This window comes from Mobula hypostoma, chromosome 8 (assembly GCF_963921235.1).
Source record: "Mobula hypostoma chromosome 8, sMobHyp1.1, whole genome shotgun sequence".
NCBI lineage: Eukaryota > Metazoa > Chordata > Chondrichthyes > Myliobatiformes > Myliobatidae > Mobula > Mobula hypostoma.
In genome coordinates, this window is record NC_086104.1 from 44,729,610 (window position 1) to 44,748,644 (window position 19,035).

Sequence of the window (19,035 nt, forward strand, 5' to 3'; positions counted from 1 at the left end):
AAATGTGCATTGAATTGATCTTAATAAATAAAAATCATTTTAGTTCCCAGTGTTGTCAATGTTGCCCTAAACTTCTTCACTTTATGTATGTTCCAAAACAAAGTGTAAAGTTGAAAGTCATGTTTACTGTTTTTAATTCATTTGGATTTCATTTTTCTTATATCGGTGAAACAATACACTTGTGTACAAGTGAATGGTTGATGAGAGCACAATGAATGCCAAACATATCAAGGGATTTTGTAAAATAGCTAACAGGCCCAGATGAAATATATCCCAAACAGTTAGAGCATGGGAGAAAATTGCCAGGGTTTTGAACATTTTTTTTTCCAATTTTAACTTGCTGAAGGTCTGGAGGCTGATGATTGGAGGACTGATAATATATTATATGGAGCACAGACAATAATATCATGTCATGGTTTGAGGAAGGAAGGAAGGATTAACTTCAGTCATTACAGGCCAGTTCAGTGGTGGCCAAATTGGTGACAATATTGGAAGGGTGGATTGCTCGGGATAGTCAATGTGGATTTTTTAAGGACAGTCTGTAATGCTTTCAGTTTTTTTTTAAAGGTAAATCAGAGTCTATGACAGTGCATTTCCTGATACCATCTGCATGAATTTCAGGGATATGACAGGATTCTATATAGCATGCTGGTCAAAAATAAAACAAAAGACCAAAGGATAGTGGTCAATTGGATCCCAAGCAACCCAGTGGCAGAAAACGAAGGCTGACAAATGTTTTTTTGCAATCAGAAGGCTGTCATTAGTAGAATGTAGAACAGTACAGCACAGGAACAGGATTTTTGGCCCATGATGTCTGCACTGACCGGGATGTCAATCTAAAGTAATCCCATCTGTATATAGAAGATTCATATCCCTCTATAGTAAGCCTGTTCACTTATTTACATGGAACGTAGAATAGTACAGCACAATAAAGGTACTTCAGCCACAATGTTGTCCCAATTTATATAAACCTATTTCATGATCAATCTAAACCCTCTGTCCTGAAAACTAATTTTTCATCCATGTGCCTATCTGTGAGTCTCTTAAATTTCTCTAATGCATCAGCCTCAACCACTCCCACTGGCAGTACATTCCAGGCATTTACCACTCTGTAAAATAAAACGTACCTCTGATATCTGCCCTAAACTTCCTCCACCTTAAAAAGACGTCCTCTAGTATTAGTCAACATTGTCCTTTGAAAATGATGTTGGCTGTCCACTCTTACAATCTTATATACCTCTATCAAGTTAGCTCTTATCTTCCTTCACTCCAAAGAAAAAAAGCTCAGCTTGCTCAATCGTCCCACGTAAGACATGTTCTTTAAATGGGCAGCTTCTTGGTAAATCTCTTCTGTGCCCTTGCTAAAGCTTACAAACACCATACAGGCCTCATTGCTGGGGGGAAAAGCTCCATTCAATGCAGGTTGGCACTTCCATTGTATCCTGGATAATGGACAACCTGAATGGCAGATCACAGTATGTGTAGCTTCAGAGCAGTGTGTCAAACATGGGTATAAGCAGGGGACGATATTGACTCCCTTCTTGTTTACCCTGTATACCACGGACTTTAGACATAACACTGAATCATGCCATCTACAGAAATTCTCTGATGACTCGGCAATAGTTGGGTGTATAAAGGGAAGGCGAAAAGTTGAATACAGGGCCCTGGTGGAAAACTTTGTCAAATGGTGCAGGCTAAATCATTTGCCGTTCAACATCAGTAAAATAAAGGAGATGGTGATAGACTGTGGAAAGACTAAGCCTGCACTGGTCCCTGTTACTATTTATGCTGAGGACTTCGATGACCTACAAGTACCTGGGGGAGCACCTGAATGACAGACTTGAGTGGAACACCAGCACAGAGGTTATGTACAAGAAAGGCCAGTGTGGCCTTTACCTCCTGAGGAGACTGAGCCCTTTGGAGTATGCCGGCCTCTCCTTCACATTTCTACCAGTCTGTTGTTGGCAGTTCAGTCTTCTATGCGGTGGTGTGCTGAGGCAATGGCATCAACGTGGGTGATCCCAACAGGCTCAATAAACTGATTAGAAAGGTTGGCTCTGTTATAGGAGTCAAACCGGACACACTGGAGCTATGGTAGAACAAAGGACCCTATGGAAAATCCTGGCAATTCTGGAAAATGTTTCTCATCCTCTGCATGGTACCGTGGCTGAACAGGGGAGCACTTACAGTCATAGATTAAGACAGATGCGCTGCTCCAAAGAGCTATATGAGGTCATTTTCACCCTCAGCCATTAGGCTCTGTAATGAGTCAACCTGTAGCCAGGGAAGTGATGATCCCCTCCCCCTATGTTGAACTGTTTGAGGTAACATTTTTTAAATTCTCTTTACTTCTCTTCTAATATTTGTATATCTGTGCACGTGTAATGCTACTGTGACACTGTAATTTCCTTTGGGATCAATAAAGTATCTATCTATCTAATGAAACAACCAGAACTGAACAAAATCTAAATACTTCCTAAATGTTGCTATCATATCTGCTTATACTACTTTCATTTGAAACATGTTCCAAGCACTTACTACTCCGTATTGATTTTTAAAAATTCATCTCTAGCATTTTATATATCCACCATGGGAGACAGAAGCTCTGCCTATCTACCCTGTCTATGCCTTTCATAATTTCATATACTTATGTTAAGTGGCCTCAGCATCCAACGCTCTGAGAAAATACCAAATTCATCTGACTTCTTCTTACAGCTAGTACTCTCTAATCCAGGCAATTTCCTTATAATCTTTGCTGCACCTTCTCCAAAGTTTCCACATTCTTCCCATAATGAGATGACCAGAAACACGCATAATAGTCCAAATGTTGTTTGACATACAACTGCAACATGACATATTAACTTTTATGCTCAATGTCACAACTAGTGAAACTAAGCATGCCATTTGCCTCCTTTACCATCCTGTCTACTTGTACTCCCTCTGTACATCCAGGCTGTTATAATTCCTACCATTAACTCTATGTTTTTCTCTTTCATTTGAACTTCCAAAATGCAACACCTCACATTTATCGAGATTAAAATCTATCTGCTGTTTCTCCATCCAGGTTTCCAACTGATCTAGATCTTGTTGTTTTCTTCAACAACCTTCCTTACAATCTGCATTTCCACAAATTTGTGTGCCATCTGCATATATACTAATCACCTACTACTCAAAAAGACTCATCAAGTTTGTGAGACGTGACCTTTCCAGCACAAAGCTAGGCTGACATCTGTAATAAATCCATGTTTCCAAAGGTGGGTAAATCCGAATCCTATGATTTTTTTCTAGTAATTATCCTAGAACTGGTGCAAGGTTCACTAGCCTATCATTTGTTGGATTACCTCAACTGTCCTTCTCAAACCAAAGAATGATATTGGCTGTTCTGCAGTGTTCTGGGACCTCACCTGTGGCAAGAGGATACAAAGCTCTCTGCCAGTGCTGCAGCATCTTCTGCCTCCCCTCCCTCCCCTCCCTCAGCCCTGAAGACAACTACCTTAATGTTTTTAAAGAGATCCAACACCTATATGCTTAGTTCTTGGCTCCTTGCCTTCTACAATGAATGTTAATTATTTAGACATAGATAGGGAACAGTATAAAAGTATTAATGGCTGGTAGAGTGTTAACCAGGTGGATTACAAGATGGAATGAAAGTTTAACCCTGTAAAACAATCTGGATGGTTTCCTCAGTTGGATAAAACAACTACCATTTAAAAATTAGCCCTGAGAAGTATGATTGAAAATTTGTATTTGTGGTGGCAAAACAAGCGAAGGGAATAGACCATATATAAGAGAAGAACAAAGGGAACTTGGAACATACGTTCAGATTTTTAAAGATAGCAGGACTGATTGATAAGGTATATTGATCTGGATTAAAATGCATTTTTTATTAACTGTGGCATAGAATATAAAACAAAAGGAGATTGTACACCTAAAAAGTTAAAGTATACTGGTTGCCACATTAAAGGAAAGATGTTATTACATTGGAGCGGTGCACAGAATATCTCAGGATGTTGCCTATAATTGAAAACATTATGTCATTGAGTTATGAAGCAGTTCAGCCCACTACATCCATGCTGCCCATCAAATGGCCATCTTATTCTCCAGTATTTGTTATGTAGCCTTCTACATCTTGATAATTCAAGTGCTTGCCCAGAGACTTTTTAGATGTGTGGATAATTTCCTCTATCACCCTAACAGGAAATGCATTTCAGACTGCTGCAGCCTCCAAGTGGGAAAAAAATCTATAAGCTGTTAATTTCTAAAGAACAAGGAGGCTGATGATCAAAGTCTTAATTAAGGTGCTTAAAGAATAGAGTGAAATCTTACCTCTCTTTTCATTAGGGTCAAAAACTATTGGGCATGGATTAACAGCATTGGGTGATAGGGAACTAGAACTTGTGAGCTGAAAGGGAATGGTAGAAACCTCATCATATTTAAAACAAAATGTACTTGGATACATACTTGAAGAGCTGTGACCTACTGGAAAGTATGATGAAATTTGGTGTTTTTTTTAAAATTTTTCGCTTGACCTGGACACAGCAGGCCTAACGGCATTGTTCTGCATTTTAAATGTTTATATGATTATGAATGCATTTTGAAATAAAATCTTAACTGCATTATTTACTTCAATAGAAAGATAAATTATTGTCTTGATGGTACTGAAATGCAAGAGCTTTGCATCAAGGGTGAAAATGCTTCATAAAATAACTGAAAATAGATTATTATAAGCTTCACTTGTGATTTATGAGGCTTTCTTTGTAAAATGAGAATCTGAGCAAATGCTGCATGCCTTACATTTCAGAATAGGCCCTGTCTACCATCCTCTGATCTACGCAGAATTAATGTCTTTGCGAACAAACCTTTTGATGGTGCATATGTGCTAAGTGCATGGATTTGCTGCTACAGTTTGAACATTTCTTAAATTAAAATGTATTGCTCCTTCTAGATATATTGATTTACACATTGCTGTGTCAATATTAACTCCAACAATTTTTCCAATAACTAATAAGGATCTGCCAGTGTGGCTTGATTTCATCAGTGTGTGGTTTAAATACACAGAGTGATATTTGGCTTCTTTTTCCTGTTTCTGGAAAAAGTCATATTTTCTGTGGATTTTTCCATTTCACGGCAAGAGTAAAATATATTGTAATTGAAGTTATAGATAAGGTTTTAAGTTAAATTAAATTCAAAGTGTTGAATGAAACATATAATTTTGCAAAATAGGTGAATGTGGGTCAGGTGAAGGTGGTATTAGTAGTGGAGAAGTGTCTTATTCTTGGTGAACTTTTTGAAAACATTTTAATCTCATCTTTCCTTCTAAGTCTAAAGAAAATCTTAATAACCATTTTTAACTAATTGCATTATTGCTAATTTTGTCAACGGCAAAGCCAACAATAGCTACTTAAGTACTTCAGTATTTACATATATTACTTTTAAAGACTAGCTATTGTATTCAAATAGTAGTGTTCATACATACCCTTTGGGGTCTAAAGCAATGCAAGTATAATCTGATTTGCAATAAGGATCTTTTTTAATCTTTGAGAAAATGTAGTCAATCATTCCATTGATTTCAGGTATGATGGCCTCCAATAACCTGTTTTAGAAAATAGTTTTACCAGATCTTCAGTGCTTATCTGCTTGATCATCTCTACAGTTATGTTTGATTTGTAGGGCTGTCAACAATGGAATATGTGAAAAACTAAGGTGAAGTCAATATAATTCAGTGGAGGTTTCCTCACTTCATCTGTGTCGCTTAAGGAAAAAGTTGAGTTCTGCTCGGTCTGTGCTTGGTGAAACCTACTGCAACTGCTAACAGTGACAGTTTAAATGCAGAATCTACTTTGTCACTAGATGTCACTGGTACACTTGCAGCAAATGTACCATATATCTCACAAAACATTTCGTAAGTTCTAATTTGTTTCTGACAAAGTTCTGGCAACTATGAGCTTGATTTTAAGATGTTTGTCTTATCTACTCTAACCTAGTGACAGTCAGTAATTCAGTATATGACACTGTAGTGTAAGACACCAAATGTGAGAGTGAATACGGGATACTTAATAGGGACAGACAGTGACCCAGATAATGTTTATTGTTATTCATGGGATATAGTTATTGCTGGGAAGATCAGCATTTTTTATTGATCCCTATTTGCTCTTCAAGTAGATATTGATGAGCTATGTTCTTAAACTGCTGCAGTCCCTTTGGTGATGGGATACATCCACAGCATTGCTATCTAGAATGTCCCAGATTTAGACCAAACAACAATAAAGTTCAAAACACATTTATTATTCAAAGTATATATATGTCATGGTATACAACCCTGAGATTCATTTTTTTACTCAATAAATCCAATAACTATAATAGGATCAATGAACGTCCACACCAGCAGCTTGGACAACCAGTGAACAAAAGATGACAAACTGTGCAAATATAAAAAGAAAGAAAAATAAATCAAAATAATAATAAATAAATAAGCAATAACTATCAAGAACATGAGATGAAAAGTCCTTGAAAGTGAGTCTGTAGGTTGTGAGAACAGTTCAGTAAAACGGCAAGTGAAGTTATCCCCTCTGGTTCAGGAGCCCAGTTGGTGAGGGGTAATAGCTGTTCCTGAACCTGGTGATGTGGGTCCTGAGGCTCCTGTATCACCTTCCTGATGGTAGCAGTGAGAAGAATGCATGACCTGTGTGATGGGGGTCCCTGATGATGGATGCTGCTTTCCTGTGACAGTGCTCTGTGTAGATATGCTTAATGGTGGGGAAGGCTTGCCTGTGATGGACTGGGCATATCCACTACTTTTTTGAGGATTTTCAGTACAAGCACATTGTTGTTTCTATCCCAGGCTCTGATGCAGTCAGTCAATGTACTCTCTACCACACATCCCAAGAAGTTAGTCAAAGTTATAGATGCCGTGCTGAATCTTCACAAACTCCTAAGGAAGTAGACGCACTGCCATGCTTTCTTCATAATTGCACTTATGTGCTGGGCTAAGGATAGGTCTTCTGAAATGATAACACTGAGGCATTTAAAGTTGCTGACCCTTTCTACCTCTGATTTGATGAGGACTGGTTCATGGACCTCCAGTTTGCTCTTCCTGAGTTCAATCATCAGCTCCTTGGTCTTGCTGACATTGTGGCATCACTCAGCCAGATTTTCAGTCTCTCTCCTGTATGCTGATTCGGCCTACCACAGTGGTATTGTAATCAAACTTAGATATGGCATTAGAGCTGTACTTACCCACAAAGAAGCAATTATAAATTTCCATCTCATGATGCCATTAGGAATGCATGCCTAAAAGCATCCCTTCCCTTGATTTGCCTCTGTAAAAGAGAGCATATTAGCAAGTGAAAGTATGATGACATATACTGTTGTAGGTGTTAGTTGTAGCCAAGAACTCTCAATTTATGGAAATGGTTTTGAATCCTATAGATATTTTATAGTTGTATTTCTTTCTCATGCATTTTCTCCCTTCTAATGTTTCCTAATGCTTATGTTTGCACTTGCAGCATGTACCAGAGAGAGAAAGATCTTTCCCTTGCCAGGTAAAGCCAGTCTATTTGTTAAACTGTGGATATATTTGTTTCATGTCACACACAGACATTGGAATGCTCTGCTTGGTTTGGTTCAATGTTAAGTGTAAGCCACCCATTTATTTACAGATATGGAAATTGGACTGGAATGAGAATCCATACAATGTTTTACTGGATTATTCCTGTTGGCAGCAACATGTACCACAGTCCATTGCTTAGGTCCAGATGGCCTTGTATTTTTTTTCCTTAATTACTTACTCAAGTAACACTATTAGACTGGAGGCGAGATAACTTTGCTAAGAAATATGCTTTAGTTGAGAGTGCACTTTTTTCCTTTAACATATCAACATCCGTGGTAGAGATATTTTTCTCTTTTTATCAAGTATTGCTCAACATATCTTTCTGAGAGTCAGTGTTGTATTCTAAACCACTGCACTGATTTGCTTAGATCGTTGATAAAGTTGGATCTGCAGGTATCCTATTTAGTTATTTATGCATACATAGACTTTTAAATTTGCCACAGTACGGAATTGGAGGCAAAAAATAAATTTTCAGTCTAAATCCCAAACCTTTAATTGATTTTACATTTGAAAATACTGTTTTAACTGTTATCCAAAGTGCAATCATAATTCATTCTGTTTTTAATAAGGCAAACATTGTTCAATGTAGGTTAAGGAAAGATTTACATTTGTTTTTTTTTGTGCCTCGAAAAGATAATTATCTGAGAGCAGTCTTGCTCTTAGTTATAGAAGTTTTTTGCCATATCATAATCTCTAATTTATGCATTTGTTAGATTTTGTTTTATTTATATCTATTCCATTCAAACTTCAGATACATCAAGTTAAAGTCACCTGGCTATTAATTCACCACTATGCAGCTAAAACAATACCTGCCTCATGAGTTGGCAGTTGAACCAGAGACTAACATAAAATTACAAATCCAATCTTTCCATTCATCTTTGTTTTATTTCTAAAAAGGGTATAATTTATGAAGTTTAATAAATGTTTCTAAGTTAGACTTTCTTGTTCTTGGTTGAAGCTTAACCCAAATCTTTCTCTGAGTTGTGAGGAGTTTCACGACTCAGTGTTCTGATTGATGACTCCAACAAAACATGGGTGCATTTTTTCACAGTTTGCAATGTTATAATGTGAGAATGAATTTCTTTTAAAAGTAACTTTTCCTCTAGTTAGCAGAAAACCTGATTAATATTCCCTTTCTCAACCAGAGTTTGGAGTTCAATTCTAGTGCCATGCCTCAGGAGTTTGTACATTCCCCCATGACTGCGTGGGTTTCCTCTGGGTGCTCCGGTTTCCTCCTCCTGTCAAAAGATGTACCTGTAGTAGGTTAATTGGTCATTGTAAATTGTTCTGTAATTAGGCTTGTGTTAAATATATGGGTTGCTGGACGGTGCAGCTAGCAGGGCTGGGAGGGCCTGTGAATAAAAAATAAGTAAGAGAACAAAAATCTTAATGGAATATTCAAAGGAACCTATATTCATTAAAGTAGCCACAAGAATTAATCAAGTTCAGTTTATTGCCATTCAACCGTACACTTGTATACTACCAGTCGAAACAATGTTTCTCCAGACCAAGGTGCAGTACATATAACTCACACACATAACACATAAAGTAATATTACCACCAGTAAATTAACAAATAATAAGATGCATTTATGACACAAGTTTAAAAAGTAGACAGTATAACTCTATTGACCCTTCATGCATGATGAGACCTGTGTGGTGGTAGGAAGTTCAATAGTCTTACCACCTGAGGAAAGAAGCTGTTTCCCATAGTTCTTGTCTTAATGCGATGGTACCTCTTGCCTGAGAGTAGACATTTTTAGAAATTGTTGGACAGGTGGAAGGGATTATTGATAATGCTTAGGGCCGTGTGTACGTCGTGCTTCTGAAAAATATCTCTGATGGATGGAAGAGAGACCCCAGTGATCATCTCTGCAGTCCTCGCAATCCTTTGTAGACTTGCAGTCAGATGCCGTGCAGTTCCCATACCAGATGATGATGCATCTGGTAAGACACCCTCAATAATGCTCATATAAAAATTGGTTGGAATGGGGAAGGGGGCCTCACTCTCCTCGATCTGCTCAGGAAGTGGAGACACTGCTGTGCTTTCTTAACCAAAAAGGTGGTGTTGAGGAACCAAGTGAGATTGCCTATTATGTGCACTCTCAGAAACTTGGTGCTCCTAACTCGGTCCATGGGGGAGCTGTGTAAGTGCAGTGAGGTGTGGTCAGCCTAAAGTCCACGATCATCTCTTTGGTCTTGTCCATATTAAGACTCAAGTTGTACTTGCACATTCTACTAACCGCTACTAACCTGTGGAAAAAAAATCTCCTCTCTGAATGCAACTCATCATTGTTGATGAGACCAACCACTGTTGTGTCATCAGCGAACGTGATGATTCAGTTTGAACTGGGTCTAGCAGTGCAGTCATGTGTCAGCAGCGGGCTGAGCACACAGCCCTGGTGAGCATCAGTGCTCAGCTGATGTTTCTGCCAACACGGACTGACTGATTTTCTGTCAGGAAGTCCAGGATCCAGTTACAGAGAGGGGTTGAGACCAGTGAAGACAGTTTGCCCACCAACTTCTGAGGGATGATCGTATTAAATGCCAAGCTGAAATCAATAAACAGCATCTTAGCAAATGGGGCACTATTTTCCACAGGATGGAGTGGAGTGCTGAGGCTATGGCATCATCAGTGGACTGATTTGAGAGATAAGCTAATGGGAAAGTCTACAATGTAACAGGAAGATGGGAATTAATGTGATCCATACCAGCCACTCAGAACACCTCATTATTGTTGAGGTCAGTGCCACTGGATGGTAGTTGTTGAGGCAGATGACTGTTGCCTTCTTGGGCCCGGGGTTGACAGTGGCTTCCCTGAATCCTGTGGGGGACAAGCGACTGTTCCAGAGAGATGTTGAAGAGGTTCTGTTAGAACCTCTGTTCCTGGGCTGCATAGTCCCTCAGCACCCGGCCAGGTATGTGGCTAGGGTCTTCCTCGCATCAGCTGCGGCCAAACAGTGCATGTTCCTCAGGGGAAAAGGGGTCTTCTTGCCAACACATTATTCTGCGCATCAAATCAAGCATAAAAGGCATTCAGCCTATCAGGAAATGAACCGTCAACCTTCATTGACACACAGGGTGGACATGTAGTTTGTTATCCACAGGCACTTCAAGTCTCTGTTGTCACAGAAATGACTATATATTTTGTGTGAATAATCACATTTTGTCTTCTTGATGGTGCAGGAAAACGCAGTTCTTGCTGACCTGAGAGCTATTTTTATCTCCCAATCTGAAGGTACCATCCCAATCTCTCAGCAGTTCCTGGACCTCTGCTGTCAGCCATGCTGTATGATTTGCCCTCATATTGAAGTGCTTAATAATGGTGACATCCGCAATTCACTTCTGTATGGGCAGTCACGGGTCTTGCATATTCATCGATGTTAATGTGATGCTCATAGGTAGCCGCCTTCCCGGACATGCTCCAGTCTGTGTTTTCAAATGTACCGCAAAGCTGAGGTTGCTCCTTCTGGCCAGGACTCCCTTTGAACTGGTTTAACTGGAACAATATCTGAATTGATCACATTTTATTCCATAAAATAGATGTTTTGTTCCTTCTATGCAAATATGAACTATCACAGGAAAGTCTATTGAGCTCATGTGGTCTATGCCAGACAAAATAGAGCCACTTCATACCACATTTTAGAATAAAGTCCAATGGGTCTTCGTGTACACATTCAGGTAACAAAAGCCTTGTTTCCACTCCAATTATTCTGCAATTGCTTTGAGATATATGCTCTGTTAAGAAAGATACGTATGTCTTTCATATTTAATCCATCTAGACTCATAATTCTAAACACTAATCATTCATGAGTAATAAATACATTAAATTAATTTTATACTATTTCTCTGAATAGATTTCAATCTTTTGTCCACTATTCAGGTTTAACCAACTGACCTCTAATTGCTTGGTTTATTTCTTCCTCCCTTTTTTAACATTAGCAAAACCTGCCTTTTGCCTGCAGCCAGGAAGTATTGAAAAATGATAGTCAGACCCTTTACAATTTCCTCTTTTGCCCTACTTTATAATCTTAAGCATACTTAATCTATGTTTGGCAATTTTTTGTATTTTATAGGAGACTAAAATTTGTAATATTTTCCTTCTTGCTATAGAACATTCAATATGTCACATTCTTCTCATGTACAACATCAATATAATCCTCTTCTTTCATGAATTCAGCTTCAAAGTATTCCTTAAGAGCTTTACCTACATTCTCTGCTTATGAATGGACTCTATTATATCCTTGGTTATCCATTTTCTCTTTGAGTACTTAAAACATTTTTTATTCTTTTTGTTTTGTTTGTCTTCATACTGTATCTATTCCTGTTTTTGATTTTAATTTTAGCTCTGTATTTCTTTACTTATCTAGGCTTTCTGCAGTTTTCAGAAGTGTTTTTTTAAACAGTGTATATTATATTCAGAGGGAGCAAGATTGACCCTTTTAATATCCCAGTGTCTGTCGTAGCGTATCTTATTGTCTTCTTATTCTTTTTGCAATTGATTGTTCAAAGGAATCTAGATTTGATTATCTCACCCTTTCTTGTTGTGAAACCTAGTTAACCTGAACCCCTTGTATCTCTTCCTTGAATGCTTCTGATTGCTTTGATGTTATTGTGAAGTATAAATGTAACAACATTTTATGGTCCTCTTTTTGATCTATCAACTCAAATCACTTGGCAGTCCAATGGGGTGGTTGATTTGATACAGAATTCATATACCTTAGTTCAGTAACATAATATGTGACACAGATTGAAAACATTAAGTGTATTATTAACCACTTTATGGATTTCAATTAATTCCAAGCACACAACATTCTCTTAATTAGATTTAAGCCAACTTATAGATATAGTGAAATTTCTCTGTGTCTTGTAATAGGAATCAGTGCAAGTAACTAAAATATGAAAGGACATGATGTAAATATTTTTAAAAATTGTGTACATTATTTTCAGAGGGAATAAGACTGATCCTTTTTATATCATCCTAACATACACAGCATTGTAAAAAAAAACAAGAATTTTATAAAACAGAGCAGATATGAATAATGGTTTCAAAAATGTTGATTTTAGCTTCATATTGCTGAAGGGGAAAAAGTGTAGACTAAAAAAAGCATTGAATGTAGCCATAAACATTAGTTTATGTGTATCTTAAATTCATTTTATTGCATTTTCTTTTTGTTATTCTGATTAGTATCTTGAAATCTCATGTTAGATTTAGCTTGCTTTCCTGCTGTAAAAGCTAAATCAACTGTTTGCACCATTGACAGATGGAAAAGAAATACAAAAATATTACAATGGGGCTAAGTGTCATGTGGTCCAAGAAGCTGCAAAGAGGAATATTCACTGTCTAATCTGTGTTCAGTGATGGGGGTGGGGATGGAGGGAAGGTGGTTGTTGAAAGTAATAAGTGTATTTATTTTCCAATGTTCTATTTTGGATATTGCTGCAGTGCATGAATGTCCTGAAAGTGCACAGTTAAATTCCCACTGGAATCCAAGGTAATTTTTATTTTTAATATTTTGGCTTGTTTCCAGTATTTTGCCTTTTGAGCCAGAATAATGTAGACTACATTAGCTCCCTAATGAATCTGCCAAAAAGAGACCTAAGAAATCTACAGAAAGTTAAAACAAATCCTAAAATTTGTATGTCCAGACCATCCTAATAACTTACCTTTGGCAAAAGTATTTAATAAGTTGTGCCATGAGTGGAAACATGTAAATGTGGTACATTGGAAACCAGACAAAATCTTCTTCCCATTTCTGACTTTTCATATTTTTATCTAAGTACATCAGGCAGTTTATGGGAAGCTATTTCCGGAGAGCCAGATTGCTAAATGATACTAATAAGAGTTTTAAGATTTTAGCTCTGCACAATGTTTATTCGACAGTGAAAACAAAATAAGAGAGCATTTATATTTTTATATTGGGCTAAGCTTGACTGGGTTTGGGCACATCTAACAGTAAATACTGTTGGCTTAATTTCGTGAATGACTCTATAAAAAAAAAATGTTTATCACAAAGGCCTGCAATAATCATGCAACCTTAGCTAGGGATAATTATCTCAATTATGTTTTTATGGTCAAATCTATATAATACACCAAAAAATCGGCATGCCTGCTGGTACCTCATATAATCCTCTATAGCTGCTTTTGAAGAATCATTTCCATCCACTTTACTGGAGCTTTGATAGTCCCATGCCATTCTCTGTGGACTTGGCACTGCTGGCCCTATGTCTACCATCTTCTCATATTCACTGCTGTTATGTGTCAGTGGCTGTTCTGCAAAGAGGGAATGGGGCTGGGAATGAATAATAGATGCAGAATATTTGTTGATAGTGACTGAGGGAGAAGTATGATATTATGCAAAGATGCACTTGATCTTGGAGGTGGGCAGACAATTGAAAAATTGACAAAGTACATAGATAGAGAACTTGATTTACCTACAAAGCGTATTTGTGAATTTTAATCTCCTGGAGCAGAGTCAAGGAGACAGATTGAGGAATTGGGAGTAATAAATTCATCAGGAAGTTTGTGAATGTGTAAGTTTGTGAATGTGTCACTAAGCTCTTCTAGTCTGGTGCGGTCATGAAAGTATTTGTGAGACTGAAATTTCAGATAGTGATCTGCCATGCTTCTTGATGTCCCCAGTGAGCTACGGCAGTCAGAATAGAATATGAAGCCTTTCAGGGTTCACGATGGCTCTTTAACAAGACATGAATTAAGAAATCACCGAATCTTGGGACCGATTTGACATTTATTCTTGTCTGTTCTGCAACTACCCCAGAAATAATCATCAATCATGTTTGCAGCCTACATTTAAGTAATGGGACTTCAGTTGGGTCAGATATGACTTAATTTCTTCAGCTCAGCCTAAACACAAAGGTAATGTTGATATAAGGGCTACAATAATAGAGCTATTTCATTCAACTTCACTCGCCCCCATCACAGAACCATTCCCACATCCAGGACTGTTCATCTCACATTCTCGATAATTATTGCTTATTTATTTATTTATTATTATTTCTGTTCTCTTTCTTTCTTTTTAAATTTGCACAGCTTGTTGTCTTTTGCACACTGGTTGCTTGTCCATCCTGTTAGATGCAGTTTTTCATTGATTCTAGCAACACATACAAAATGCTGGTGGAACGCAGCAGGAGTCCTTACGAAGGGTCTCTGCTTGAAACATTGACTGTACTTCTTCCTATAGATGCTGCCTGGCCTGCTGCGTTCCACCGGCATTTTGTGTGTGTTGCTTCAGTTTCCAGCATCTGCAGATTTTCTGGTGTTTGCGTCATTGATTCTATTGTGTTTCTGGTATTTACCCTGAATGCCCACAAGAAAATGAATCTCAGGGTTGTATATGATGACATATATGTACTTTGATAATAATTTTACTTCAAACTTTGAAAATATGCGAGAAAGCATTTCACATCCACCACGTGAAGATCCTTCACAGTCAGCTTCCAATAAGCAAGGAAGTTTGTCCATTCCACAGAGACACAGTAAATCTGAACTATATATTTGTACATATCTATTGGATAAAGTATACTTCCAAGAAGAAAAAAATCCAACATGTAGATATGCAAGTGAATCGATAATTTGACTCTGCCAGTTTTTCACTCATGAGGTTCAAATTGCAACCTGTACCCTACTCTCTCATTTAATACTGCATTTACCTCCATTTTGAAAATGCACTGCTGTAACCTTCAGGCATTCCCTTTATGTGGTAAATCTGTATCTCCATCAGTCCTCCCAGTACTAGCTCTCCAGCATCTTTCTGCCTTGGTGAGGGACTAAAACCGAAGTGTCTCTCATCATTGCTCTCAACAGGAGAATACTAGAAAGCTCTTTACTTATTTGAACAAATTATTAAAATTTAATTTGTAGGGTTCACTCAATGTTACTCTTTTGGTTTGTTTAACCATTTGTTATTCAGTATACATTGCTGTGTGGAGAATCCATATGTCTAATGCAGTACATCTGTGAGGTTATCTATAACAGAAAGAAGCTTGAAAATTCAGATTTCAAAAAAATGAGGTAATGGTTATGCTATAGTGCCTCCAACTTCATCATGGAATAAAGTTTCTCCGATATTACAACGGCTTTTCAAACAAATAAAGTGAAACAATAGTACGAACAAAATTGAAGTATGTCTAAATGAAACAGATGTGTCCAAGAACTTCTGCAATCAAAACTACCAGATAAACTCACAATCAAAAGCTGAGGAAAAACCATAAGATATAGGAGCAGAAGTAGGCCATTTGGCCCATCAAGTCGGCTCCGGTATTCAGTCATGGGTTGATCCAATTCTTCCAGTCATCCCCACTCCCCTACTTTCTCCCCATTCCCTTTGATGCCCTGGCTAATCAAGAACCTGTCTATCTCTATCTTAAACGCACCCAATGACTTGGCCTCCACAGCCACTTGTGGCAACAAATCCCACAGATTTACCACCCTCTGACTAAATTAATTTCTCTGCATCTCAGTTCTAAATGGACGCCCTTCAATCCTGAAGTCATGCCCTCTTGTCCTAGACTCCTGTACCATGGGGAATAACTTTGCCATATCTAATCTTTTAATATTTGGAACGTTTCTATGAGATCCCCCCTCATTCTCCTGAACTCCAGGGAATACAGCCCAAGAGCCGCCAGACGTTCCTCATACAGTAACCCTTTCATTCCTGGAATCATTCTCGTGAATCTTCTCTGAACCCTCTCCAATGTCAGTATATCCTTTCTAAAATAAGGAGCCCAAAACTGCACACAATACTCCAAGTGTGGTCTCACGAGTGACTTATAAAGCCTCAACATCACATCCCTGCTCTTATATTCTATACCTCTAGAAATGAATGCCAACATTGCATTGGCCTTCCTCACCACTGACTCAACCTGGAGATTAATCTTTAGGATATCCTGCACAAGAACTTGCAAGTCCCTTTGCCTCTCTATTTTAAATTCTCTCCCCATCTGCCCGTTTATTTCTTCCACCAAAGTGCATGACTATACACTTTCCAACATTGTATGTCGTTTGCCATGTCTTTGCCCATTCCCCTAAACTGTCTAAGTCTCTCTTCAGGCTCTCTATTTCCTCAACACTACCTGCTCCTCCACCTATCTTTGTATCATCGGCAAATTTAGCCACAAATCCATTAATCCCACAGTCCAAATCATTGACATACATCGTAAAAAGCAGCAGTCCCAACACCAACTCCTGTGGAACTCCTCTGGTAACCAGCAGGCAGCCAGAGTTAGGTGCAAAGTTGAAGGACAGGACCTCCAGGGTTGCAATTTCAGGATTGCTACCTGTGCCACGTGCTAGTGAGGCTAGAAATACTTAATACTTTATACTTCATTGTCACCAAACAATTGGTACGAGAACGTACGATCACAGCGATATTTGATTCTGTGCTTCCCACTCCCTGGATTACAAATATTAAATATTAAAAATATTAAAAAATAGTTAACATTAGTAAATATTAAAAATTTAAATTATAATTCATAAATAGAAAATAGAAAAATGGGAAGTAAGGTAGTGCAAAAAAAACGAGAAGCAGGTCCGGATATTTGGAGGATACGGCCCAGATCTGGGTCAGGATCCGTTCAGCAGTCTTATCACAGTTGAAAAGAAGCTGTTCCCAAATCTGGCCGTATGAGTCTTCAAGCTCCTGAGCCTTCTCCCGAAGGGAAGAGGGATGAAAAGTGTGTTGGCTGGGTGCGTCGTGTCCTTAATTATCCTGGCAGCACTGCTCCAACAGTGTGTGGTGTAAAGTGAGTCCACGATGGAAGATTGGTTTGTGTGATGTGCTGCACCGTGTTCACGATCTTCTGCAGCTTCTTTCGGTCTTGGACAGGACAACTTCCATACCAGGTTGTGATGCACCCTAGAAGAATGCTTTCTACGGTGCATCTATAAAAAATTAGTGAGGGTTTTAGGGGACAGGCCAAATTTCTTTAGTTTTCTCAGGAAGTAAAAGCGTTGGTGGGCCTTGTTGGCAGTGAACTCTGCTTGGTTGGACCAAGTCAGGTCATTTATGATAGGAAGATAATGCAGCTAAATACGTGGCTAAGGAGTTGGTGCAGGAGGGAGGGCTTCATGGTTCTGGACAATTGGGCCTTGTTCCAGGGAAGGTGGGACCTGTTCCGACGGGATGGCTTGCACCTGAACTGTAGGGGGACTAACATCCTTGCAGCTAGATTTGCTCGTGCTGCTCCGGGGGGGGGGGGGGGGGGTTAAACTAGATGTGCAGGGGGAGGGGAACCAGAGTGTTAGAGCAGATAGTGAGGTGGAGGAGGATAAAGGTCATGCGAGGACTGCATGTATAGACAGAAATCACAGTTTTGTATGTGATAGAGATGTTCTCAGGTGCATCTTTTTCAATGCAAGCAGTATTGTAGGTAAGGCAAATGAACGTGGCGTGGATTGGCACGTGGGATTATGACATTATTGCTATGAGTGAAAGTTGGTTGCACAAGGGGCAGGACTGGCAGCTTAATGTTCCAGGGTTCCGTTGTTTCAGATGTGACAGAGGGGGAGGGATGAAAGGGGGAGGAGTGGCATTACTAGTCAGGAAGAATATCACAGCTGTGTGTAGACAGGACAGCCCAGAGGGCTTGTCTACAGAGGCCATATGGGTGGAGCTGAGGAACGGGAAAGGTGTGACCACACTAATAGGGTTGTATAATAGTCCGCCCAATAGTCAGAGGGAATTGGAGGAGCAAATCTGTAGCAAGATAGCAGACCGATGTAAGAAACAGAAAGTTGTAATAGTAGGGGATTTTAACTTTCCACATTTTGACTGGAACTTCCACACTGTGAAAGGGCTAGATGGCTTGGAGTTTGTCAAATGTGTTTAGGAAAGTTTTCTAAGTCAATATATAGAGGTACCAATGAGAGAGGATGCAATACTTGATCTCCTATTAGGGAACCAGACAGGTCAGGTGACAGAAGTATGCGTAGGCGAACATTTTGGGTCCAGTGACCATAATACCATTAGTTTAAAATTAATTGTGGATAAGGATAGGTCTGGTCCTCGAGTTGAGGTTCTAAATTGGAGAAGGGCCAACTTTGTGGAAATGAGGAAGGATCTAGGAAGAGTGGTTTGGGATAAGTTGTTTTCCGGCAAGGATGTGTTCAGTAAGTGGAAGGCCTTCAAAGGCGAGATTTTGAGAGTGCAGAGTTTGCATTTTCGTGCCAGGATTAAAGGCAATGTTAACAGGCAAGGAACCTTGGTTTTCAAGGGATATTGGCAATCTGGTTAAGAAAAAGAGAGAGGAGTATAGCAGGTACAGGCAACAAAGAACAAATGAGGTACTTGAAGAGTATAGAAAATGTAAGAAAATACTAAAGAAGGAAATCAGGGAGGCAAAAAGAAGACATGAGGTTGCTTTGGCAGATAAAGTGAAGGTAAACCGGAAGGGTTTCTACAAGTATAT

At 38.8% G+C, this 19,035-nt stretch overlaps 1 protein-coding gene across 2 annotated transcripts in view; it reads left to right on the top strand.

Annotated features, from left to right (window-relative positions):
- The window catches only part of gpatch2 (G patch domain containing 2), a 300,732-nt gene that overhangs the window by 72,827 nt on the left and 208,870 nt on the right, over positions 1 to 19,035 (top strand). The window contains exon 6 of one of the 2 annotated variants that reach the window (XM_063055750.1): positions 7,506 to 7,541. The exons of the other annotated variant lie outside the window; for it this stretch is intronic. Coding sequence (XP_062911820.1) covers positions 7,506 to 7,541 — 36 coding nt within the window. The remainder of the gene's footprint in view (positions 1 to 7,505; positions 7,542 to 19,035) is intronic. 2 annotated transcript variants of the gene reach the window in all.